Source organism: Mus caroli, chromosome 2 (genome assembly GCF_900094665.2).
Source record: "Mus caroli chromosome 2, CAROLI_EIJ_v1.1, whole genome shotgun sequence".
NCBI lineage: Eukaryota > Metazoa > Chordata > Mammalia > Rodentia > Muridae > Mus > Mus caroli.
In genome coordinates, this window is record NC_034571.1 from 36788720 (window position 1) to 36815293 (window position 26574).

At 34.7% G+C, this 26574-nt stretch overlaps 1 protein-coding gene across 3 annotated transcripts in view; it reads right to left on the reverse strand.

Moving 5' to 3' along the window:
• Positions 1-26574, reverse strand: part of Lrp1b (LDL receptor related protein 1B) — a 1970757-nt gene that overhangs the window by 468096 nt on the left and 1476087 nt on the right. For all 3 annotated transcript variants that reach the window (XM_029472167.1, XM_021181392.2, XM_029472172.1), the window contains exons 38-41: positions 22809-22935; positions 22526-22677; positions 22100-22224; positions 20935-21306 (exon numbers count right to left, since the gene is read on the reverse strand). In XM_029472167.1, coding sequence (XP_029328027.1) covers positions 20935-21306; positions 22100-22224; positions 22526-22677; positions 22809-22935 — 776 coding nt within the window. The remainder of the gene's footprint in view (positions 1-20934; positions 21307-22099; positions 22225-22525; positions 22678-22808; positions 22936-26574) is intronic.

A 26574-nucleotide genomic window follows, 5' to 3' on the forward strand; every position in this document is an offset into this window, starting at 1 on the left:
AGCTGCATGCCATAGTGTTTCTAATATTTCAGTTACTTTATTTCTATAATTTGTTCTCTATCAAACTCTTTTTTCAATTTTTATTGGGTATTTTATTTATTTACATTTCAAATGTTATCCCCTTTCCTGGTCAACCCACCTCCACCCCCTTAAACCCTCCATCCCATCCTCCCTCCACCTGCTTCTATGAGGATGCTCACCCAACTGTCCACCCACTCCCACCTCCTGGCGCTGGCATTCCCCTACAATGGAGCATGGAGCCTTCCCAGGACCAAGGACCTTTCTTCCCATTGATGTCCTTCAAGGACATCCTCTGCTACATATGGGGCTCAAGCCATAGGACACTCCATGTGTACACTTTGGTTGGTGGTTTAGTTCCTGGGAGATCAGGGGGAGGGGTCTGGATGGTTGATATTGTTTTTCTTCCTATGTGTTGCAAACCCCATCAGCTCCTTCAGTCCTTTTGCTAACTCCTCCATTGGAGATCCTATGCTCAGTTCAATGGTTGGTGGCTAGCATCCTCCTCTATACTTGCCAGGCTCTGAAAGAGGCTCTCAGGAGACAGCTATGTCAGGCTCCTGCCAACAAGAATTCTTGGTATCCACAACAGTGTCTGGTTTGGTGTCTGTATATGGTATGGATTGCCAGGTGAGGCAGTCTCTGGATGGCGTTTCCTTTCATCTCTGCTTCATACTTTGTATTTCCTTTCATGAGTATTTTGTTCCCCCTTCTAAGAAGGACTGAAGCATCCACACTTTTGTCTTCCTTCTTCTTGAGTTTCATGTGGTCTGTGAAATGTATCTTGGGTATTCTGAGGTTTTAGACTAATATCCACTTATCAATGAGTACATATCATGTGTGTTCTTTTGTGACTGAGTTACCTCACTCGGGATATTTTCTAGTTCCAACCACTTGCCTAAGAATTTCATGAAGTCATTGCTTTTAATAGTTGAGTAGAGTACTACATTGTGTAAAGGTACCACATTTTGTGTATCCATTACTCTTTTGAAGGACATCTGGGTTCTTTCCAGGTTCTGGCTATTATAAATAAGGCAGCTATGAACATAGTAGTGCATGTGTCCTTGTCAAATGTTGGAGCATCTTTTGGGTATATGCCCAGGAGTGGTATATCTGGGCCCTCAGGTAGAACTATGTCCAATTTTCTGATGAACCTTCAGACTGATTTGCTGAGTCATTGTACCAGCCTACAACAAACTCCTCTTGTTCATACAGAACACTTCTTGGAAAAATAATTATAGAAATTTTAAAAATCCACACATAATCTTCTAGATTTCATATATATATTTGTACACATGTACATATGTTTCTGTTTCTGTATGAATGTATGTGAGTATGTGTATATGTGTGTGTATGCATGTTCATACACAGTAAAAGAATGAAGCATAAATATAGCTGTACTCAAATGTTTGTTGTTTCATTAATTAGCAACATATCAATCGCTATCTCTATCTCTATCTCTATCTCTATCTCTATCTCTATCTCTATCTCTATCATCTCTATCTCTACCTCTACCTCTACCTCTACCTATATCTATCTATATCTATATCTATATCTATATCTATATCTATCTCTATCTCTATCTCTATCTCTATCTCTATCTCTATCTCTATCTCTCTCTCTATCTCTCTCTCTCTCTCTCTCTCTCTCTATCTCTATCTCTATCTCTATCTCTATCTCTATCTCTATCTCTATCTCTATCTATATCTATATCAATATCTGTGGATATTTTGTTCCTTGCCAAATATTTATGCTGACCATATGTCTCATATAATGGTCTGAGGGATTATCAAATGAGGTCAAACAAAAGTAATTATTTATAAGCCACAAACATTGTCTTTCACAGAAATATCTACATGTCAATAATCTAGAGATCTATAAATTCTCTCTCTCTCTCTCTCTCTCTCTCTCTGTTTCTCTCTGTCTGTCTAACACACACACATATACACCCACTGACATGTATGTGCATGTATAGGATGAGGTAATAACAAGTGAAGAGAAGACTTCTTAGGAAGCAGCTTTGTCATGGTTCTAGAAGTAATTGAGAGTGAAGACTTTTTAAAAAAGACAGAATCTGACACATCAATGGAAGGTACATTAAAGAATTTCATTCTCACTTTCTATATGCCTTTCAAAACAACTAAGCCAAGGGCTGTATCTCTGTGTTTTAGGGATTAAGACACGTAGAACTGTTAACAAATTTTCAAATGTAGAATTGATGATTTTCATCATTTATCAAAAAGCTTAGAAAAAGTGGCTAGAGATTAAGAAACTGTAACACTTTAATAAATTATCAAATGATTTCATATTTTTCCTTTCCATCAAATATTGGTTACAAAATCATGTACTTTTGAATAGTGATGAGTTCCTTAGATACTCCTAGGACTAAAATCCAATGTGTAACTCATCTCCATCATTGCTGAAGCCCATGCTTATTTGGTTTGTATGTGGTGTGCAAGCATTTGACTGGCATGCTGTCAAATTGTATTAGGAAAGTGGCTCACAGAGAAATTCATGACTTATGAAAGATCTGATTAATTATGAGTTTATAGTTTGAGCTCAGGCAATCATCACTCCTTAGTGAGTCCAAGTAATTCTACAGGAGTAAGAGAGGAAATGAGGTGTACTTCTATACATTGATCAGTTCTGTCAATAGCTTGTGTGCGATAGACTGTGTTCTGTGGTGTCACCATTGGGGGTGAAATTTTCACAACGTCAGATGGAGAGCTGTTTGTTTGTGTGCTTTTCCTCGTTTTCGTGTATCAGAGGGCTAACAGAATTCCCAGTGGAAGACTGGTAGACATTTGGGAGAAAGAGTACTATTAGTTTCACAGCTTCCCCTGTGAGACTTTCAAAATTAGTATCCACCCTAGGAATTTCAAATGAGAATCCATTAGCATTAAATCCTGGAGAGGACATTTACTCCCCTACCCACTTCAAGAAGCAAAAAGAACAATGTATACCTAATACAAACTCTACCTGCATGAGTTTGTAGAAAAAGAATAATGTTTAGATAGATATCCTCAGGCTGCAGGTTTGTAAGGCAGTGCACGATATGCACTGGGAGGCTCCCATAACACAATGTAGTATAGTTTCCACACATTTTTGTGTCTAAGATCAAATCTGTGGGCATGGTTGGCTTCTTAGCAGGCTTGGATCCTTGTGTTGTAGATGCTGCTTCACTGTGTCCTAAGTTCCTGCCTTGTATGTAGTCTATTTCTCTGTCTCTTCCTATAATGACCTCTGTCACCTTGGCTGAAGAATTGCTAATATGAATTCACTATCTCTTAATCATCTCTGTTTTATGTCCAGTCTCCATATGAAGTCACACACTGAGATCATGACAATGAAGACTTGCTTCACTCATCAATTATGGAGTGAGTGAAACTCAGTTTATTTAATACAAACACCTTTAAAGTACCTTCAGTTTTATTCATCTCTCTGCATCAAAACACAAGGAAGAATTTCAAAAATTCTTGAAGAACCAGTATATTCTTGAAGAAAACCAGTATAAACGTCATTTCAATTTCATTTTACCAATCTGAAGTTAAAATGAGTATAATGGTCATTTTATATGGTGATGTTTTACAAGTTAATTGCATGGTAAATTTAAGATAAATTAGTGCATTTACTATTTTCAAAGCACAGTAAAATGAAGACAACATTTGTTCTCCTTGTGCCTTTGTTAGAATAGCAGACAGACCCTCCAGTAACCCAGCTCAATCCACGTTCCCTTTTCTTTAGAGTGAAACAGCTCATTCTCCCCTGGTACATGTGCCAGACAAGCTGACAATAATCCACTGTCATTGTGTTAATTAATCCTTTTAGAAACTGTTAATTGATGCTACTTTTCAATCAAACTCTCAGTAGAGATTTAAGTCCATTTTCTCACAACAGATGTGGTGATTTCAATCTGGACTTTGCTAATGCCCAAGCTCACGATTTTAGCTGCAATAGGATGCAGAATTACCAAATATTTCATGGTCTTAAGGACTGACAGAGCTTACATCAGGGCTGTGAGGAGGAGGGAATAGAACAAATTAGGAGTGTTGAGTTGCTGAAGAATGAGTTTTGCAGCAATAATGACCAAGAACAATAACTAATATTTAGCATATTAGTGTCCATTATAATCATAGTTTGAACACAAACTTAATATGCAGTCACTAGTGTTCTAACATTATTGATTTTGTGATGCTTTATGTGTAAAGTTGAATTGTATGGAGCAACGTCACAGGTAACAACACTGCCTGAATGAGAACATCCAGCGATTTTTGTCCCAAATTCTCATTGGTGATGAGTATCATAGGAAGAAGGTATTTGATTTTTGGCTTATAATTTTAAAATTAGAAAGTTATTACAGTGTTATTACATTACAAATAATCTTATTTATAATATATGAAGTGAAATGATCTATTAAACCCTAAATTGCAAATTGTTTTTTTTTTTTTTTTTTTTTTTTTTTTTTTTTTTTTTTTAATTTTTTATTACATATTTTCCTCAATTACATTTCCAATGTTATCCCAAAAGTCCCCCATAGCGCCCCCCACTTCCCTACCCACCCATTCCCATTCTTTTGGCCCTGGCATTCCCCTATATTGGGGCATATAAAGTTTGCAAGTCCAATGGGCCTCTCTTTCCATTGATGGCCGACTAGACCATCTTTTGATACATATTATAATATATTAGTATATTTTGAATTCTCAAGGGGACTGAAGGCATAGTTCAGTGATTAGAAGTACTGGCTGTTCTATTAGAGGACGGAAGTTTGATTCCCAGTCCCAACCCTCTTTAACTTCAGTTCCAGAAAAATCTAATGCCATCTGCTGGCCTCAGCTGGTGCCATGCATACATATATTGCACAGATTTACCTCCAGGCCAGCATCACTGCATAAAATAAAAATAAATACATACACTTTTAAATGCTTAGATTTATTTGGAAATAAATGAAATAAAAGTAAAGAAACAATAAAAAATGAAAATTATATATTAATTATTCATACCAAAAATCAAAATATAAGAAATTAAGTCAGTAGGTAATATTTCCTATCCCTAAAAATAATATTTTAGTATTTTCTATGCAGAATAATATATTTTACATCTTTAAACATAATTACAACCATTCTGCTGAAGAGATATGAAAGAAAAATATTATTTCCTTAAGATTATATATCTTTAATATTTCATTTTAAATGAGACTTCCTAGACTGTGCTTGGTAGATACTAAATATTTTAGAGATGAATTAAATGTGACAAGAAAAATATGATAATTAAACTTTAAAGAGTAAAGAAATGTAATAATATTCTTGGTTAAAAGTCATATACTACATGACAACTGACTGTGATTCCTTCTGCTAAGAATTTAAAAAATATTAATTTAGAATCAATCCAGACAGTACATTAACTTCTAACTTAACTGTTAAAGCAGTTGTTTCGCATGGAATTTCATTGCAAGCACTTTGAATGTAACTTTGATAAAGGTGAAGAATAGCACAGAGCATTATTTTATGCCATTGTTGAAGAAAGCATGTGTCTGGGATAGCAAGATGCTTTATGTCATCATTTTAAGAAGCAAAGAGATTTTGAGTATATTGGAAGTAACACAGAGACCCACAGATGTAGTATTAGAGACTTTGGGGCAGTCTGCCTAAGTAGGATGTCTTCATCAAAGCTTTCCCTGCAGGGCTCAGTCACCTATGCAGAAGAAGAGATGCAAAGACTGTAAGATCCAGAAGTGATGGGTAACTCCAAGAACTGATATACACATTAACTCACAAGCAGTGTGGCAGCATCCACAAGACTCACACAGGTTCAAGTCAGATGGTGCCCCACCATTGAATGTTGGAAAGTGACAAGAGATCTCACTCCTAAACAAGAAGCAATTTGCAATTTATACCAGCTGGCAAATGGAAAGTCAGATTTTTCCAATGGCATGTCTTGGGCATAGAAACCACCCTTCCCAGCAGGGTCCATGCCCAGGAATAGTTTGAATAACACAAAAACAAAAGCCATGGATTTGGGGGAGGGGGTTCACTTATCTTGTCTTCTTTTGCCTTGTTTTCAGTTTCTTTGTTTTGATTTTTATTTTTGTGGTTTGTTGGTTTGGGTTTTGAAAGAGAGAGAGAGAGAGAGAGAGAGAGAGAGAGAGAGTGAGAGTGAGACAGAGACAGAGACAGAGAGACAGAGAGACAGACAGAGAGAGAGAGAAATGAAATAAAGTTGAGTTGGAAGACAGGTGGGGAAGATCTGGTAGGAGTTGGAGAAGGAGATAAACATGATCAAAATATAAGGTATAATTTTTAAAATTAAAACAAAAGAAAGAGATTAAATTATCAGTAAGATAGGTCCAATACCCAATTTAACTAATATACTTTTAAAAGCAAAAGCTTGAACACTTAATGAAAAGGTAGGGATGTATCTTCATAGGACAAGGGGATATTGTTTCAGGATGGCCATTGAAAATCCCAAAGCCAGTTCTGGGAAGAGCAGAAACAGTATTATCCTACTCATAGATTTGTTGTGTTTCAGATCCATGGCAAAACAAACTATTGTTATAAAGCTAAGAACAACCAAGAAATCACTGGTTGCCAGACCATTTGCATGTAATTTGTCTTAACATTAGTCTCAGAAAATACAGTAACCTGGAAATATGAGTAAGGACAAAGAGTTATTTGTTTCACCTTTGCCAGAGATCATTATCTATCATCAGTACTGGGATCACATGCAGCTAGTATGCAGCCCTCCATCCTCCTGGCTTCATTTCTTTACCCAGCATGCCATTATAATTCTACTTAATTCAACACCACACCTTTGTTTTACTAGTGGTGGCTATTTTTGCTAAGGAAAATCTCCCACAACTTTGTAACTTCTAGCAGGACTCTACCCTCTGATTGGGATAGAGTATACAACTCTTTCCTTTGATGAATATTCCCCGAATAATCCCCATTTTAGCAACTCACAGCAATTCCCCAGGGGCATTTACAACAACAGGTAACCTAGTATTGTATATATCTGCAGTGGGCTGGAATAGGAAAACAGTGGCAGCAATAAGCCACAATGCTAAGAAAAGGACTGTATTCGACTAAGGATAACTCCTGATTGTCCTGAGCAGTTGAGGAGGACAGATTTTCTCTGGCTAGGGAATCATTCATGCTGAGGAACCTGTGGGTGTGAGAAAAGGCTAACCAAAAATAGAAATGTGTAGAGAGGATACTAGTTCCTAACCTAAGCAGGACATAGATTAGGAAATGGCATGTTAAAATTTTAACGAAAATTAGACATTTAAGAAAACAGAATTCAGATGTAGTATTTTATGGACACATGTCAGAAAAGCATGACATTTCACATTATTTCATTATGTGCAAATTACTCAGAAAAATGCTACATTAGATATCATGTGAAAGTGCATATGATTTTCCTGTGCCCTAGCTTTTACCTAGAACATTTGTCTCAAGTACCTCATCAGCCTGACAAACCGTGCTGTACAGACATCAATGCTAACTTTGCTACTTTTCAATGAATGAGCTCCTCTGCTTTCTGAATATGCACTTCAGTAGTAAATTAGGCTAAGCATGACATGATCCTGAGCTAAGATTTAATCTGCTACTGAATTTGACTTCTCGACACATTTACATAGTTCATGCCAACTGGAGAAAATGTTCTAGGAAATCTCCTTTTTAGCACTACTTCCTGTGGAACAATGTTTAAGTTCTTTCTCAACTCTGTTCCCTGTTTAGTACTGGCAGAAAGGGAAAGGCCTTTTGAATTGAGACTAAATTAACCTAATTTTCTCTCATTACCTATCAGACCAAAGATTAATCAACAAGCCCTTTCACAGATCCTCACTTTTCTAGGTGTAAGCCATCTTGCCATCTTAGCTTGCAGGCTTATATCACATATCTATTCAGAATGTGTCCTATCCATTCAAATCTCACAGTTCAGTGAATATAGCAAAACTAAAATACTGTATTCTTATGAAGTTTTGACATTTTCATATATTCATGGATTACTGGTAAATTCTGTTCTTAGTCTACACATGTGCTTTTACCATCTATCATCCCATACATCCAAAGGAAAATGGAAAGAAAGATGACAAAAGGGACATATTAAATGTATTCTGTTGTAGTATCACATTGCATATATATATTCCATTTTCTGGCAATAACAGAATGCCTGAAGCCAGTTTATTCTTTTCTCCTACATCTGAATGCTAGAAAGTCCAGGACATGGGAACAACTCTGTTGTATTGCAACAAGGTAAAAATGCGGAGGGCCAAGTAAGCAAGCACATAAAAAACAGAGTGAAGGACTATTTGCTTTATAGTAGTCCACTCTCACAATGTACACAAAAATATACATTTCTATGAAAAAGGTGTTATTCCTTCCAATAAACAAATACTCCTCAAAACCACTACCCCCTCAAAAAGAGCATTGACAATTAGGTCAACATGAATTTTAGAGGGTAAATACCAAACGCCGATCATACTATAGGAATTATATCTTTACCTTATTTTCTGAATTTCTATTAATATCATCTCATACTGACTATCAATCAAAGATAAGTTATTAGTATTCCTTTTCATGCATTGATGACAAAATTCTCCCCCTTTAGTTCATATTTTGAATAGTTAGGCACATAGTTGTAAGTACAGAAGGAAGGGTCTAACTGGAAACAGGCACCTTCCTTGACCTCTGCTTGTTCTGGAAAGTTAGCAAACTTGGCCACGCACCCCTACCTCATGGTACATTGCCTCAGTTCAAGCCCAGAAAGATGGAGATACGTGAGTATAGATGGAAATCACAGACTTGGGCTAACAGAAATCCTTTTATCCTTAGACTGTTTCTCTTGAATATTTGGTAGCAGTGACACAATGTCTGACTGCCACAGTCTAGGCACAGGTGGGAAAGAGGACTAGTCATCTGTTAGAGAAATCACGTAGTTCTAAAAGAGGAAACTCATGTCATCTTAAATATGTCACTCTGTGCAATCTTTCTTCCCTAATTACTTCTGATCTCACCCAGGCACATTCTATTACTAGAATATTAATTTGCCCTGTCAGGTAATTCCAAGACAAAATGACAACAGTTATTTTATGGATGTAATTTGTGTACTTGAGTTCACTAATCTTTTCTGTTTTATGGTACTATTTTCAATGTCTCTTTGATGAACTGTCTTAAAGCTTTTCCAGATTGTCCTGTATTTACTGTCTTACTGAAGAATTCGTTTAAGAGTTATTTTCCAGAAGAATCTAGGAATTGAAGAGATTGGATGTTCAGGTAGTTTTTCAGTAAAGAAATTATTTAACCTGGATTTCAGTGTTCATTTTTTTAGCAAGTGCTTTTTGTGATTACTTTCGTTTGACCGTGGCCCTTAAATTGCAGCCATCTCTTTGCTGACTTATAGCTCTGACCCCATTTCTTTGAAAGTTGATGGTCATAGGTCATTTCTGTCCTCCAGAGCCTCTAGGATTAGTAACTTCCCAGGAGTTAATAACTCAGACAGCAAACAATGCATAGTGCATCTGTATTTTAACCTTGTTGCCTCACAAAGGAGACAAAAACTGGGCCTTGATTTAAAGATTCTTCTCTCCTCTTCTCTTCTCTTCTCTTCTCTTCTCTTCTCTTCTCTTCTCTTCTCTTCTCTTCTCTTCTCTTCTCTTCTCTTCTCTTCTTTCTTTCTTTCTTTCTTTCTTTCTTTCTTTCTTTCTTTCTTTCTTTTGATTTTCTGGATGTCTTCATTTGTTTATTTGTTAGTTTGTTTTCTTTCCCATTTTAAACCTGCCAACTAGAGATTTTATAGCCAGAATATAATATTCTGACATCAGATGCCACAGCTGTTTTTTTTATCAGCTTTCTGTCTCTATTATTATTATTATTATTATTATTATTATTATTATTATTATTGAAGAGTTCTACCTTGTTTTTTAGATTAGCAATTTCTTCTTGATAGTTACTGTTAAATGCTACAGGAATAACTTCTATTTTGTAATTTTTTTATTAGTTATATTATTTATTTACATTTCCAATGATATCCTCCTTCCCAGTTTCCCCCCCACAAGTCCCTTAACCCTTCCTCCCTCCCCCTGCCTCTATGAGCATGCCCCCAAATCCACCCACCTGCCTCAGTGGCCTAGTGTTCCCCTACCCTGGGTCATCAAGCCTCCACTGCAGTGTGTTGTGTGGGCTCTCATCCCTAATATATGTAAAAAATTAAAGACTGATTCATTTTATTGAAACGAGTCATTAGTCACCTAGATGAAGATATAAAAAGAGGTAACACAGCACTTCAAGTTTAAGCAGATAAAGTGCACACGTAAGTTTTATCCATTGCAGATGAGCCAGGCTCTTTAAGCCATGTCAAACCATAAATTCTCCCACAATCTTCAAGGCTAAATTGTAATATTTAAGTAAATAAACAATTTCTTGATGGTAGAATTGGTAAGGAGAGTATTTCAAAAAATATTTGTTGGGACTCAATCTGGACTTAATTTATTATCATATCAGAATCTAATAGATGAACTCTTATCTATAATTACATTTACTAATTTTGACAGTGTAACTGTTCTAATGCACAAAGTAAAAATTATTTAAAACAAAATGATCTAGCATTCTAAGTGATCAACAGATACGACAAAATCATGGGACTCTACCTCAACTTAGTTCTTTCCCAGTGAGATTTCCCATTCCATTCTTTTGTGTTGGGCAATAATCCACAGAAATAGTTTCCACCAGAGACTTATAGTGTCCACATTGGTCTATACTGGTGATCAGTTGGCAATTTTCATTATTCCTCCTTTTTTCCATTGAGGTCTCTCCAACTTACTCTTAGTCCTGTGTCAGCCTCTCTGAGGAACTCCTCCTCTCACAGAACCTCCATTCTCTAGGTAGTGGTAGAACAGGATTCCTCCTAGCCTAGCCCTTTCATCATTTCATCATGTTCTCTACAAAGTTATTATTTGTCGTAGTAGAGCTTAACTGCAGGATACCCTTTTATCACTCAATTTTCGTTCCCTGGAAGCACCAACTCTCTGTGTGGATCCAGATTCTAGCTCATTTCCATCCTTTTCTATTGGCTGCCAGTCCACAGAAACACTTTCAACTGATGATGTCCAATGACCAAACTGGGCAGCAACACAGGAAGGCAATTTTCATTATTTTTTCTGCCACCAGTCCTACTAGATCTTTCCCTCAGGCCCTCCTCAGTCTTTCCTTATAACTGATCTCCATTGTTTCTGTCACTTGCCACCCACAGCAGCACTTTGTACCAGGGACCCCAAGCCATCATACTAGCCTAAGATCAGCAGGAGTCATCAGAAACCAAAGATCCAAGAAATGCATTCAACAAAGTCAGGACCAGATGTCAACACAACAAAACCTGAAACATTATAACTCCAGATGACTCTATACCAGTAAATAAAGACAAACAAAAATAGCCAAACAATATGCCTCCACCAGTCCCATGTTGGAATGGGTCCTGGGGAATGCAATTAACTGATGCACAAGACAAGTACTGCAAAATAGCAATTGTGAATACATGCAAGCTCCTTAAAGATGCTATGAAGCCCATGAAAACATAAATATTTGAGTGGAATTCCTGAAAACAATTGAAAGCATGAATGTAGAAGTTAACAAAAAATAAAAACATAATAACTATGAAAAACTAAAATAATTGGAAAAGAAAAATAGATGATGTCAAACAAAAATCTATGAGGCAACCCTCACCAACTGATTATAAACATGGAATAGAGAGTCTCAGATGGTGAGGACAATATAGAAGAAATGGAGAGCTTGTTCAAAGAAACTGAGGAATCTAAAAATATCCAGGCACAAAACATTTAAGTTTCTATGACACTATAAAAAAATTAATTTAGGATAGAAATAAAAGATGAAAAAGAAACCCAGGTTAAGGAAATAAAAACTATGTTTAATAGAATCAGAAAAAAGTTATGAAATTTAAAGGAGCTACCTATTAAGAATATACAAAGAATATACAAAAAGATACAGAATACCAAATAAACAGGACTAAAAAAAGCACATAATAATCAAAACATTAAATATACTGAACAAAAAAATATTAAAACTTCACCTGGAAACAAACAAAAAAATGTAATAGTAATGAATTAAAATAACACATATCCTCAAAATGGACACTATCAAGCCAGAAGTTCCTGCATGAATGTTCTTCAAATTCTGAAAGACTACATTGCCAGCTAGGCTACTATACCAAATAAAAGTATCAAACATAACCGACTAAAAAAAAATCCATGATAAAATTATAGTTAAACAACTTCTGTTTAACAGTCCAGCCTAGGGCTGGAGAGATGGCTCAGTGGTTAAGAGCGCCGACTGCTCTTCCGAAGGTCCTGAGTTCAAATCACAGCAACCACATGGTGGCTCACAAACATCCATAACGAAATCTAATGCCCTCTTCTGGAGTGTCTGAAGACAGCTACAGTGTACTGACATATAATAAATAAATAAGATCTTTAAAACAAAACAAAATAAAAAAACAGTCCAGCCTACAGATGGAAAATTTAAGTCAAGAGGAAAAAAATAATCCCAAACCATAAAAACAAAATAAAAGAAATCAACAAACACTCTTAAATAATAACTCAATACTCATGAAGTAAATTCCAAAATAAATTAGGTAGACTAATAGTTTTGTATCGAAAACAAGATCAATATTCTTGCTGCATCAAAAAAAAAAAACATGAAGAATAGACATGGTCTCAGAATAAATATTAAAAAAAATATTCCAAGCAAATGGAACCAAAAAGAAAACTGGTGAATGGGTATAGCCATTTTAATATCTAACAAAATAACTTTAAAAATGACTTTAAAACAATCAGAAGAGATAAGGAAGGACACTGCATACTCAATAAAAGAAAATCTATTAATATGCATTATTACAATTTTAAATATTTATATGTCAAACATGAAATACCCATATTCATAAAAGAAACACTACTAAAGCTAAAATTATTAAACCTCATATCATGGTGGTAACTTCATATCCCACTTTCATCAACAGAAATGCTATTCTAACAAAAATGAAATGAAGACATGTTGGAATTAAATGAGTAAACCTAGTAGATTTTTTACAGCGCCCTAACACTAGTGAATATACTCTCTTCTCAGCAGTTCCTGAACTTTCTACAGAATTGATCACATACTTAGATATAAAGTAATACTTAACAGATATAATAAAACATAACATCCTGAATCCTATTAGTTAACCATGGAGTAGAGCTGTGCCTCAACCACAACAAGAGCAAAAAAAGTATATGAACTCATTGAAATTGAACAACTCAAAACCGAGTGAAAAATTGAAACAAGACAGAAATGAAGAAAACATTAAAATCTTTTTAGAATTGAATGAAAATTAGAACACCACATAACCAAGTCTATAGGACAGAGTAAAGTTTGTTCAATGAAGCAAATGCTTATATTAAAAAAAAAAAAACATCACATAGGTGTTATATAAGTAAGCTATTAACATACTTGAAAGCCCTAAAACAAGAAAGATGATAAAGGAACGATAAGAAGAAATAACCTCAGTTGTTAAATCAAAGAAATAAAAACAAACATAACACACACACACACACACAACAAAAAACAAAAACAACAATAACAAAAAGTGAAAACTCACTGAGTCCAACAACACTTTGACATATTTACTGCTTTACATGTAAAGTCATTCTGATTTTGTTTTCAATAATTTTACTTATTAACATAAAATGTAAAATAACGCAGAATTTGCATTTAGATGGATGGAATTAGAAAAAAAAATCCTGAGTAAGATAACCTAAAACCAAAAGGAGAAACATTGTATAATTTCTCTTATAGGTGGAGCATAGCTTTTAAGCCTTTCATATAGGTGTTACAATACAAATAATCACAAATTTTAGGTGTAGGGAAGGAAGAGTATATAGCACGCATTATTACAAAGCATAGTAGGATACTAAAAGAAAATATGGAAAGCAATGGGAGAGAAGGTAGAAGAAGGAAATATGGGGATGGACAACTAACACTAAAGATCATTAGAAAACACATATGGAAACCTACTATTGTAGAAGCATCCTAAACTATGTACAAATATGAAATGAATCTAAATGGAGTCATATATAGGAGAGATAATGCCTCAACTAGATATCTTATTCACCAAATAAAATTTCTAGAGCCAGGAATGAGTTATATCTTGATGAGTTGTTGGTGAAATGAACCCTGTGGAGATTGCCAAACCTCACAGGCTAATAATATTTAGTAACTTATAAAATGTGATGGTCAGGCCCTATTTCTGAAAACAACAATTGCTTATGACATTAAACAGGGAAAATTTAAGGTGGTGTTTTACTGGAAACTTCACCCACACTGAGTAGTATTCATAATACTGAAAGGCACATCACCAGAAGATAAAGGCAATCACCAACATTCCCCAGCTACAAACCTTGCAACCTTCAACGGTGACTACATGCAAGATATAGTGGTACAAATAATGGCACATATGCGATTGGAGTAACCAAACACTCTGTGATTGTATTTAAGGCTTATTCCATGAGATGGAACTCATGCAAGGCACTGCTAAAGTCTACAACAACAGGAGAATAGGTGAGCCTCAGGGAAAACACATTATTAATCTCCTTTTATTTTTTTAAATTTCTTCTTTTTTATTAGATATTTTCTTTATTTACATTTCAAATGTTATCTCCTTTCCTGGTTTCCCTCCAAAATCCACCTATCCCATCCTCCCTCCCCCTGCTTACTAACCCATTCATTCTTGCTTCCCCACCTTGTCATTCCCCTACACTGGGACATCGAGCCTTATCAGGACCAAGGGCTCTCCTTCTATTGATGTCCAACAGGCTATCCTCTGCTACATAGGCAGCAGGAACCATGTGTATTCTTTGATTGGTGGTTTACTCCTTGGGAGCTCCGGAGGTACTGGTTGGTTCATATTGTTGTTCTTCCTATGGGACTGCAAGCTCCTTCAGCTCCTTTGATCCTTTCTCCAGCTCCTCCACTGGGGGCCTTGTGCTGAGAGCATCCACCTCTGTATTTGTCAGGCATAGGCAGATTCTCTCAGGAGACAGTTATATCAGGCTCCTGTCAGCAAGTACTTGTTGGCATACACAATAGTGTCTGGATTTGGTGACTATACATGGAATGGATTCCCAGGTGGGGAAGTCTCTGGATGGAGTTTCCTTTAGCCTCTGCTCCACTCTTTGTCTCTGTATCTTCTCCCATGGGTATTTTATTCCCTCTTCTAAGAAGGACCAAAGTATCCATACTTTGGTCTTCCTTCTACTTGAGCTGCATTTGGTCTGTGAATTGTATCTTGGGTATTGCGAGCTTCTGGGCTAATATCCACTTATCACTGAGTGTGCACCATGTGTGTTCCACAGCAATAAAATGATTCCTAAAAAATACTATACTTATTTGGAGCACCCTGTCCTAAGTGGGATGCTTTTATCACACCCTTCCAATTAGAGCTCAGAGAGTCATTTAAAAGAGGGGGTAGAAAAAAATTTAAGAGTCAGAGAAGGTAGATGTCTAAAGAATTAGTGCTGTGCTGGATGGTGGTGGAGCTCGACTTTAATCCCAGCACTGGGGAGGCAGAGGCAGGCAGATTTCTGAGCTGAAGGCCAGCCTGGTCTACAAAGTGAGTTCCAAGACAGCCAGGGCTACACAGAAACACTCTGTCTAGTAAAAACCAAACCAAACCAAACCAAACCAAACCAAACCAAACCAAAACAAACCAAACCAAACCAAACCAAACCAAACCAAACCAAACCAAACCAAACCAAAACAAACCAAAACAAACCAAAACAAAACAAAACAAAACAAAACAAGAATTAGTGCTCTTGAAACACTATAGAACTGGTGTGCATATGAACTCACAGAGATTATACCAGCAGATATAATCCCTGCAGAGGTTCAAGGCAAATGGGGTCCCCGTTTTCAAAGGGAAAGTTGGACACATGCTCCCACTCCTGACATTCAAGCGATCTGAAATTAATAACTTCTGGTAAAAATTTTTTAAAATTGGTCTTTTCCTTGTTTATTTTGATGTCTGGTTTTTTGTTTGTTTTGATTTTTATAGAATGTTTTTCTGTGTGTGCTTCTTCTTTTGTTTACTGTGTTTTATTCTACTTTGTTTTAAAGAGAAGAGAAAAAAAGAACAACGTTTGATTCTCTAATGAAGTAGCAAGCATCTGGGAGAAATTGGGGGATGGTACGTCATGATCAAACTATATTGCATGAAATATTTTCAATAAAACAAAAGAAGTTTAAAGAGCTTAGGAATCAGTCTTCCATTGGTCAGGAAAATAATACTTTGTACCTTACAAGAAATCAAAATATACTGCGGTATGAGCACCACAACTTTTCTGCTACCATTGATTTGGCCATTTGGTGCAAATTCTTCTCTACATTTCTGAACATATATATAGTCAATAAAAGGGCTATATATTTCAGTTGCTTTGTTATGGAAAACAAGGAGAATTGTTTGGTTGTAAATTTACTTTGATTATTAAGCAGAAGATAAGTTAAATGGGGTATGAAAAGTTATCACAACTCTTTGGGCATATATGACCTTAAACATGATATAGACACTTCCTCAAAGATTACAAACAAAATAATATTCCTAAAGCATGGCTCTGGATAACAACATTTGTCTACATTTTCCTTAATCTAAAGAGTACAATGAGTAGAAAATGGTTTGTATAAAACACAAATATTTGGTTATGTGCAAATCAGTGTTCAATTGCACCATAATAAAAAATGAGCAAAAGGGAGTTCAATCTAAGTCTCTGGGGACAAATGAAGGTGTAAGCATTTATACACATATCAAATGTGTATATGATCACATATATACACTGAACGCATATTGAATACATGATACCACATGAAAATATACATATTAGCAACACATATTTTAGGATTTGAATTATATGAAGGATTAAGATTTGCAAACTCATAAGGACAGAGTGCAAATTAAAAGTTATGAGGAAATAGAAAGATGAGAGTTACACTATTAAAGAAATTCCATTAGTAATGACAAAACACTTCAGATTTATAGTCACCACTGGTGCCAACATTGTGGATGGAATTAATGCTAATGAATTCCATGGCTAAAACTAAACAGTACTGGGCTTAGTGACCACCAATCCTAACGACGCATATCGTGGAGGAGTGAATCCCCTCTCATGCTTTGTTTTCTGACATCCACAAGCCCCTCAGGATGCATGTCACTTTTATACTTACAAACACAATAAACAGGCTAATAAACACTATATAAATATAAAATAAATAGTATTTTTACATACACATAAGTAAATATACATTCCTATCACAACTTTGAAAATTAATTATATGGTATACTAAAAATAATTAAGATGGACAACTTTAATTGGTGAATACTATGGTATATAAGCCATACCTCAATAAAATTCCTTTTTAAAGCCCCTTACAAGTGCAAGCTGCTCTAATATCAAAATTTTCCAGTTCTAAATCTCACTCATTTATATCTAAAATCTGTAATCTATATTTTAATCTTACCTAATTACTTTTCCATTTCTTTAAATTAAAATCTTTTTGAGTACTTCATCATAGAGAATGTTTTCAATGTTTTTGCTCTGATGACCTTCAGACTATCAGATGAGGTTTAAAAGTCCTGAAAGGCTCTAGGTCTGTGTTTATTGTCTAGGGCTGGCTACCAGATTAAAATGTAAATATAAAAGTTTACTTTGAATATTTATTAATATTGCCATAGCCTAGAATAATGAGTCAATATGTATTATAACATAAATAGTATGGTGTAAGAAAGATAACTAGTTTTTAATGATAGTGAAAAGAGACCACTGTTTTAAGCTGCACTTATTTTCTAACTATCTGCCATTCTAGAATGTAGCTGCCATTCTCCTCTTCTCTTATCTGTTTTGATATCTTAGTTTAATTATAGCTATGCAGGGAAGGAATAACATAAATTTCTTTTCAAACTAGCCAATACAGGAGAAACGTAAATGTGGTATAGATATAGAAACCATGATACTGGATTTTTCTCCATCCATTTTATTAAAATGTATTGGTTGATCACTTGCTTTGAATGGATCTCTTATCCCTGACATTTGCCAAACATTCGTTCCCTATTAAGACGGTCCTTACAATGCTGACAATTCCATTAGGCTGTGCCATGTACTCACAGACATTAGAAATAACAAATCTCACCAGAAAAGGCTCGAAAGAGTCAGGAAGCTGTCAAGTTATTGCCAAGAATAAGTGGTTTTTATAACTAATTTTTACTTGAAAGTATGAATTTTTAAAATATTAATTGCAGTTAGTATAGTGACAGTGCCATATATATTCCCTAAAAAAAAAAAAAATTCTGCCACACACGATGTTGTGCATCATTACTTCGATGTTATTCTTTGTTTGGGAATGGATAGGGTGCATCTTGGGGAAAGTGCCAGCAGATGCAATCAATCAAATAGTTGGTTTCCTTCAGAAAGCAACCTAAATGCCTAGGTATCTTGTCTCTCTCTTCACACAAAAAGCTGAAGAGATGTGGAGAGAAGCCCTGAGATTTGATAAAACAACAACAGCAAGACCAACAAACAAACAAACAAACAAACATCCTGATGTTATTCTTTCCTCGAAGTTATGCTTAAGTTAAACTAGCTGTTTGCTTTTTTCCCCACCCTATAAGTTACAGTGCAAAGTAGAGGTACCTCCAGTACAGCTAGATTCACTGTGTGAGTGAAAGCTTAGCTGCAGTTACAACTAGTGCTTTTATGACATCAGAATAAAACTCAGCTGTAAGAAAAAGACAGATATTTCAATATGCATATATTTTGAGATTGATTGTGTTCTCTTCTGTCTCTCAATAGTGTACTGAGGCTCCCCAGGGATTCACACTCTGAGAAGAAGCACAGGTCCAGAATCACATGTCTCCCCTCTATCCTGCCATCTGGTCCACTCAGCTGAAAAATCCTATCTATCCAGGAAATGTCCTTAATTCAGTTCTACACAGCATCACCTTTTAAAACTTTCATTAGATTTGTCACCAGCCTGATTGTGGTATCTAAAGGCCTCAGGTATCATGTAGATCTACTGTATTATAATGATTGTTTGCTTGCAGTTTTCTTCATTAAAATGTGGCTTCTAAGGCTCTCTGGACAAATACTCATCTTTTACCTCCAGAGTGCCTAAACTGTACATGATAAATAAGTTAATTAATACGCTGTGGTTTAATATGAATATTTGCAATGATGAATTCTATTAGAGTGGGAAATAGGAAACTGAACAATAATATACATGTAACCCTCATCCAGACATACCCAAAGATTCAATGGGTGTCAAATATATATTAATTCCATAATCAGTAAGTTACATTGTAGTTGCACAGAGAGAAAAAAGAGAACAACTAACAGGGAGAAATAGAGACTCAGAGATATAGAGAAGTCATAATGTACTAGGCCATAAATATACAAATTGGTAAGAAATTATTAAAATGTAGTAACCAATAGAATAAAAATTGTGACCATGAGTTTAGAAAGTAGACACCTGAACTGATTTTAAAAACTAAGCATAGTAGATGCTAGTTTGTATTGTTATCAAGTAAATGTACATAATATAAAAAAGTATTTTTCAATATTGGACTTCCATAAACTAATAAGTCTTATAAAATTGTAATTGGCAAAGCTTTGGGAAAATAACCCTTTTCATATTCAATGGGTAAAAATATAAATTGATGGGGTATTTAAGCTTGGCCATCTATAAGAAATAAAATACCCTGGCTATGTGACTTGGTTTCCAGTTTCTTGACTAACTTGCTTCCAGGTTTCTATGTTAAACAAATATTTACATTTATACAAATAAATAGCAAGTGTACCATTTAATATATTCATGAGACACATAAATTATCAATAAATTCAATAAATATGAGTGTTCAATGAGTGCAAACTTGGGCACATGTTACCAAAGAATAAAACAGAGACCTGTACTGAACTAAATGTTCATAATATGTCAGTATAAGTTAGCTATGTGATTAGCTCATTGATCACCAATCCATTTTATAATTAAGGATGCTACATAGATTTACAAAAAATCTAGAGGAAATGGTCCTTTTCCACTCTGGATGAGATGGGCACTGACGTTATTGAAGCAAAGCTTCATGTTTAAGCCTATATATCTTTTAAAAATTATTATTAAATTATTATAACACATTGCAATTTAAAAATATAAATTCAAAGACTGATTCACTACAGTGAAATAGCAGGAATAAATAAACAGAAATCACAAACTCAGATCAGAGAGAATCTGTATGAAGATGTTAATATTTATGAATAGAGGAAAGTGATTTTGGTAATTTGTATGGATAATCCATCCTAAATGAAACATGAAGCTTGAGTGGTTACAGTAACATTTCTTTTCAATGATTTTAGTTTGTTTTATAACTTACAGCCTTGTACTTGATAGCAAAGCTCTTTCCCTGCTGAAATGAAATCTTCAAGCATAAATCACTTAAAATCACCTCTTTAAGAAACATACACATTGATGTTTCATAATTTTTCAGAAAATAAGAATAACTGAAAATCATTAGAGATACTTTAAAGCTACCAAATTACCCACACTTGAAGAAGATCATCTAAAATAATTTTGGTACAGACAAATTACCAGTATTCCAAGACTTATCTGAAGCAAATATGATGATAAGATGCTGTAGCTATGATTAAAGCTACTGCTTACAGTACATGCAAGTCCTTGCTCTTTTGACACTTGAGAATGGATAGATAGAATAGACTGTAATCCTAGTCATTCTTGAACATGAACTTGTGTGAGCACAGCTGCTTTATCCATTTAACACCATTATTCCTCTAGGCTCAGGGGACACTTGCATACAACAATTACCATTTGTACTTACTTTCCACAATTACTTGTCTGTCTTCCCAGTTATCTTTAATAAGCTGTATATTTCCGAAGTGGGCATCACTGTAAAAGATTCGATTGGTACCTTCTCTTCTTTGATTATAGTCAAAAGCCAGGGCTATAATATTCTTGAAATAATTTGGGTTCTCGTAGGGCCGTACTGGGGAATTTAAATTGGTTTCATCAGAAAGATGTATGCTTTTTAATATTGTTCTTCCTGAATATAGCAAATACCCTTCATGTCTTAGACATGTAACTCCATCCCCAGCCAAATATCCATGGGCGCAGGCGCAGGTTCTTCGGGAATTTCCTCGATAAAGACATAGTTGCTTACAGCCACCATTTTCTTTGGCACAGACATTGGTCCCTGAGAAAGATATACCCACAAATGTACAATCACTTTCTGATGTTTGCAAAAGTTTATCTCACTCCTATAGAAATGCTAGAACTGAATATTAAGTTGTAATACTTAACATTTTATTTTATTTTTAAAGATTGGCCTATAAAAATTAAGTATAAAACACTAATGAATTTTTAATTCACAGGTTTTAGTTTCTTGAATTTCAATTTGAAGTAATATATATGACTATATATTGCAGTCAAACAAAAGCATTCAGATTTAACTTACTAAGTTTAGTAATTTAGCTTAGGGTGATGCCTTTGCCTAGCAAATACCAAGGCCTGAGTTTAGTCCTTAGCACCATAGGCAAAACCACCATCAAAGAAGCAATGATTCATAAATTCACATTGAAGACAACCATTTCCAGAGCCATATCAACTTTTCTTCTAAAAGAGTAATCCAAAACAAAAAATTCAATTGCTTTTCTAATACCCTAGTTGTGCTTTGTAGTTTTTGTCAAATATGTTAATCCAGATTTTAAAAATATAGTTACTAGTACAAACTCATTCTCAAGACTTGTCCCATATCATATGACAATACATATTCACAAAACAAGTAATATACATGTATATAAACTCTTATATGTTTGTTTCCTTGGTTATTAATAATCAGAATTCTCTCTGGTTATTAAAGAATCACCAAATAGGGGATTTGGAGGTTTTGAACTTAATTAATAATCCACTTTATTACTTAAATTTTAAAAACAAATCAATAAATGATACAAAATGTATTAATTGCATATTTCATTAAGTATGCTGACCTTTCTCTCTTACTCGGTTAAAAATTTTGATCTCCTTTAGGTTAACTCCAAGTCCTGTTCTCATGGTTACTGTCTCTGTGGCATCATTCTTGTGGCCTCTTCTGACTGACCCATTGGCGTGTGCTCTGCCAAAAAGTTGAAGATTCAGAGTTAACAGTTTTCAACTAATTAAAATAAAACAAGGTAAAACTGAAGATAAGTCTGGCACAAATGCAAGAAAAAGGAACCAGTTGCAGTGTGTGGTGCTGAAATGCTTGACCATGGAATAGCTAGAGAGCCTTGCTGGCTAACCTTCTCTCTAAAAATTACATGGTTTTCTGAAATCCTTTCTGTAACCTTGCTAAAGTATGGCTAATCCTTCAAGGGCAAAGAAATGGCACTGAAATAACATTCTGAGACTCAAACACTTATGAAAAAATAAATTACCTGTCAGACCAGTAGATGTACGCCCCAAAGACTGCAACTGAAAACAGATCCACGTTGCTCCCAGACAGCAACACCTCACGATTCGCACCAGTGTCAAGGTCAATTCTCTCTATCTTGTCTGAGCGAGCATCACACCAGTATAATTTATTTTCCTAAAAGGTGATTGGAAAGCAACAGTACAAACTGTTTTGGTTATTTATTAATGAATTAATAAGGATTAAGAGTAGGCTATAGCAAGTTAGCTGTGAACACACGTTAGAATCTTAAAAGGAATGCAACAGACCTCATAGTCAATGGAGATGCCATTGGGCCATGTTATTCCCACGCTTACAATCATGACCTTCTCAGAACCATCTAAGCGAGCTTTCCCAATACAAGGCACTTGTCCCCATTCAGTCCAGAACAAGAAGCTGAAATTAAATGATCATTTATAATAATTAACAGATTAAGGGACATCAAATAAAACAGCAAGATGACATTAAAACTCTTAACAGTAAAATGTTCAAAATAGAATGAAGTAATAAACCGCACAGTTTAACTTACAAATATCTCTAAAATTAATAATGAAATCTTATTTAAAACATATTTAACCAGATGTGGACCTCACAGGGATGAACTCAATGGTTTAGAGGAATTATTTGCATATGCATATTCTCTCTGAAATTCTCTTCTCCAAACTACTGCCTAACCCTGTATTTTATTTTCCTTTCAGTTTTTTCTTCATGAGGCCTCTGGTGTCTCTTTGATTATAATTACATGATGAAGCCTACATCTTAATAGGAAAGCACCCAGAATAGAGTAAAACATTACATTAGCCTTTACCTTCTTACTCATTTTGAACATTTTCCTCTACTAAAGTTTCAGCTCAATAAAGACTGGTTTTTTCTATTTTATTCAGAATTGCATATAGCATCCAATAATTAAGATATTTAAAAATTTAGCAGAGTATAATTCATGCAGCTATAGACCAATCAATGCAGCTTTCAACTGTAACCATAACTCCTAAATGCAACCATTCTAATTTAAAGTGTAAAGGTTAACTTGAGATTCCAGCTCAATATACATATCACACTTTAAAAAGAAAGCATTCTCATTTTAATAATCTCAAAAACTATAATGTGTAATAATATGTAGTCCAGAAAGAGAAGCTAAAGTATTATGAAACAAAAGATGGTGAAAAAGAATGTGAACAATAAAGATAACCATTCATTTTTAACTCATTCATTTATTCATAAATTTCAGTATTTAAACAATAGCAGAGAAAATCGTGCTTTTAGAGAAATACAACTGTTCCTAACTGTGTAAACATAAGGTTTCAATCTATGAAAAACTAAAGTTATGAAAAATATGGTAATCTCTATTTCAGACAGGAAGGAGTATGCCTTTTCTGTGAAGATTAATACATGCGTTAGTATGATTCAGGGAAAGTTCATAAAGTTTCATATAAGAAACCTAAAAGACAATCTGTTTATTTTTGTATACACATATGAAATTATTAATTAACCTCAAAACTTGAACTTCATAAAATACATACATTCAATTTTTGCATATTATTTTGGATTATTTTAATAGTTTTCTAAAGCTGTAAATAATATTCATGTTGCTATTTGACAACATTATGAAAGAGGTGTGACTAAAATTACAAGTAACTAAATTCTGAAGACACTATATATTCATTCATATGTACAAGTTTTATGGTTAAAAAGGGAAAATTTCATAGAAAATTTGACTAATACATTATTAGTATGAAATTGTTTAAAGGCATAAAACACGTATACAGTAAAATCAAAATCCTTAAATGACAGTTTCTACATACTACAATTGTAAACTTGTAGATGAATGAATGATGCCCTTTAAGTCACTAAGGACAGATGTTAAAAGGCAGAAGGTGTTGAATTACAATGGAGGCCCACTGGCAACTAGGAGAGTCACTGTCATCACCTTTAAACATATCCAAGTAGGGATGGAAAAGCATATAATAAACCTTTACCTTAATGCTAATCTGTTTTCAAGTACAGGAACCAAGGGAGGAAGCACAGTTTTAAATGAACAGTGTAATGTACATTATATTGGTAAGCCATCAGGAGCTGTTCAAGGTTAGTGAAAGCAGACTCCCTTCTTTGTGGTAAAACTTACTTCCTGGGCCCTGAAGAAACTAGCTAAAGGTGATTCTAAAACAAAAACAAAAGCAAAAAACCAAAACAAACAAAACAAAACACCTCCATGTCCTTGAGGAGATCTAGAAGACAGACTATTTCCAAACAAGATAATGTAAAAATGTTTACAGTGAAAAAGAAAGCCAGCAGTCTGTCTATGGAGAAGCTGGGGAATGCTGTTTGGAATTTCCCAACCTGACTGTCTCAGCTTCCACAGTCAGTTTTTCCTGGATAATATAAAGCCCTGATTCGATGGCCTCTGTCTGGTGCTATTTTTTGTTTTGTTTGTTTGTTGTTTTTAAGTTGGAAGCCTCACTTGAGGCAATACTTCCTCACCAAGGACTCCAGCTGGCTTCTCCAAGCAATTTCTGCTAGATACTTGGAAGCCCACAATTTAATGATTTTGCCTTCTTTTTTTTCCTCTCAATGGTTAGGCTAATTCATTCATTTCTGAGATGTGTTGTGAGTAATTTGATGATGCTTTGATCTCTCTGGTTCTATCTGCAACTTGTTATTTATTGTTTTACTTTTGCTCCTTATAAATTTAATAAACTGACTCATTCAAATCCAAATGCCTAGCAATTATGTATCATTCTGTGGAGCTTATGGAACAAATACTCTAAGTCGGCAGGTGAACATTTTTAGCCCCATTTCTCACAGCTGTGGAAATGATGGCTTTGAAAGTGAATGTATCCTGTTCATAGGACCAAACAATGGACAAGCTAGAAAACAAATTTACACACTACAAATACAGTCTAATACCATTATCTTTGTTGTATATTGTTCTGTCAATGCTAATGATTTTATATTGAATTCTTTTTTCCTGAGTTATAATGAATATAACAAGAGATGTCCGTGTATAAAAAAAGATGATATGAGGAGCTAGCCTGAACAGTTAGGAGCTCAGTTTTGAGAAACAAGTTTACAGTATTTAATATTAATAGCCTCTCTTTATTTTGAATTATGATGATTCCATGCAAGCTGCTGAGATAAACACTGATAAAATTTCTGGGTAAAAACAAAATAAAAACTATGCTAGATATAGATTTCATACAAATTTTTCTGCATGTAAGAGTGGCCAGAAGGGATGTCCTACAATACAAAACCAAATATAACTGTGTGCGGATGGTCAATTAATGCATCACTTCACTATGGTCAAGAGATTTGGAATGGAAGAAAATTAAATAATATCTTATAAATATGAAGTCAAAGTGAATACATTTTCCCCTCAGTCTGAAACTAAAAGTAGAGCTGAATAGGTAGCACTTTTAGGAACATACAACACATCTAGGAGAGTATCACTCCAGTGTTGGATACTCTCCCACTGGAGGTCGTGCTTTTCAGCTACCAAATGCTTATAATGTTGAATGATATGGTGGAGACATTGTAAATTTAGTACAGAAAAATTTTAAGCATTTTAAATATTTTTCAAAATCAAATTCTATTTTTATTAAACTCTTTATTTAGGTAATAAATTGCTAAACTCATATGAAAAATTATATATATATATATATATATATATATATATGCTCTTATACAGAGATATATAATGCTCAATCAAAATAGACAACATATATCCTGGTGACTAACAAAGGAGGGTAATGTTTAGTTTTACTTACAATTTTATGTCATACATGATTGAAGATATTTCTATATCATGCTATGATGTCCTATACTTTTCATGCATGGAAAATAACTTTTCAGTATAAGGAAAATTATTACATTCAACTCTGCCTAATACCTAGAAGCGGCCAAAAGGGGGAAAATATCTATGAGAAGAATCAGACTTTTCAACTGGAACTAAATTCCTAGGTGGTTTCAGTTTTGCATTTGGCTACATTTAAAGACTTCAAGTCTCTATTGTTTCAAAACAGGCTTCATGCCCACTCTACA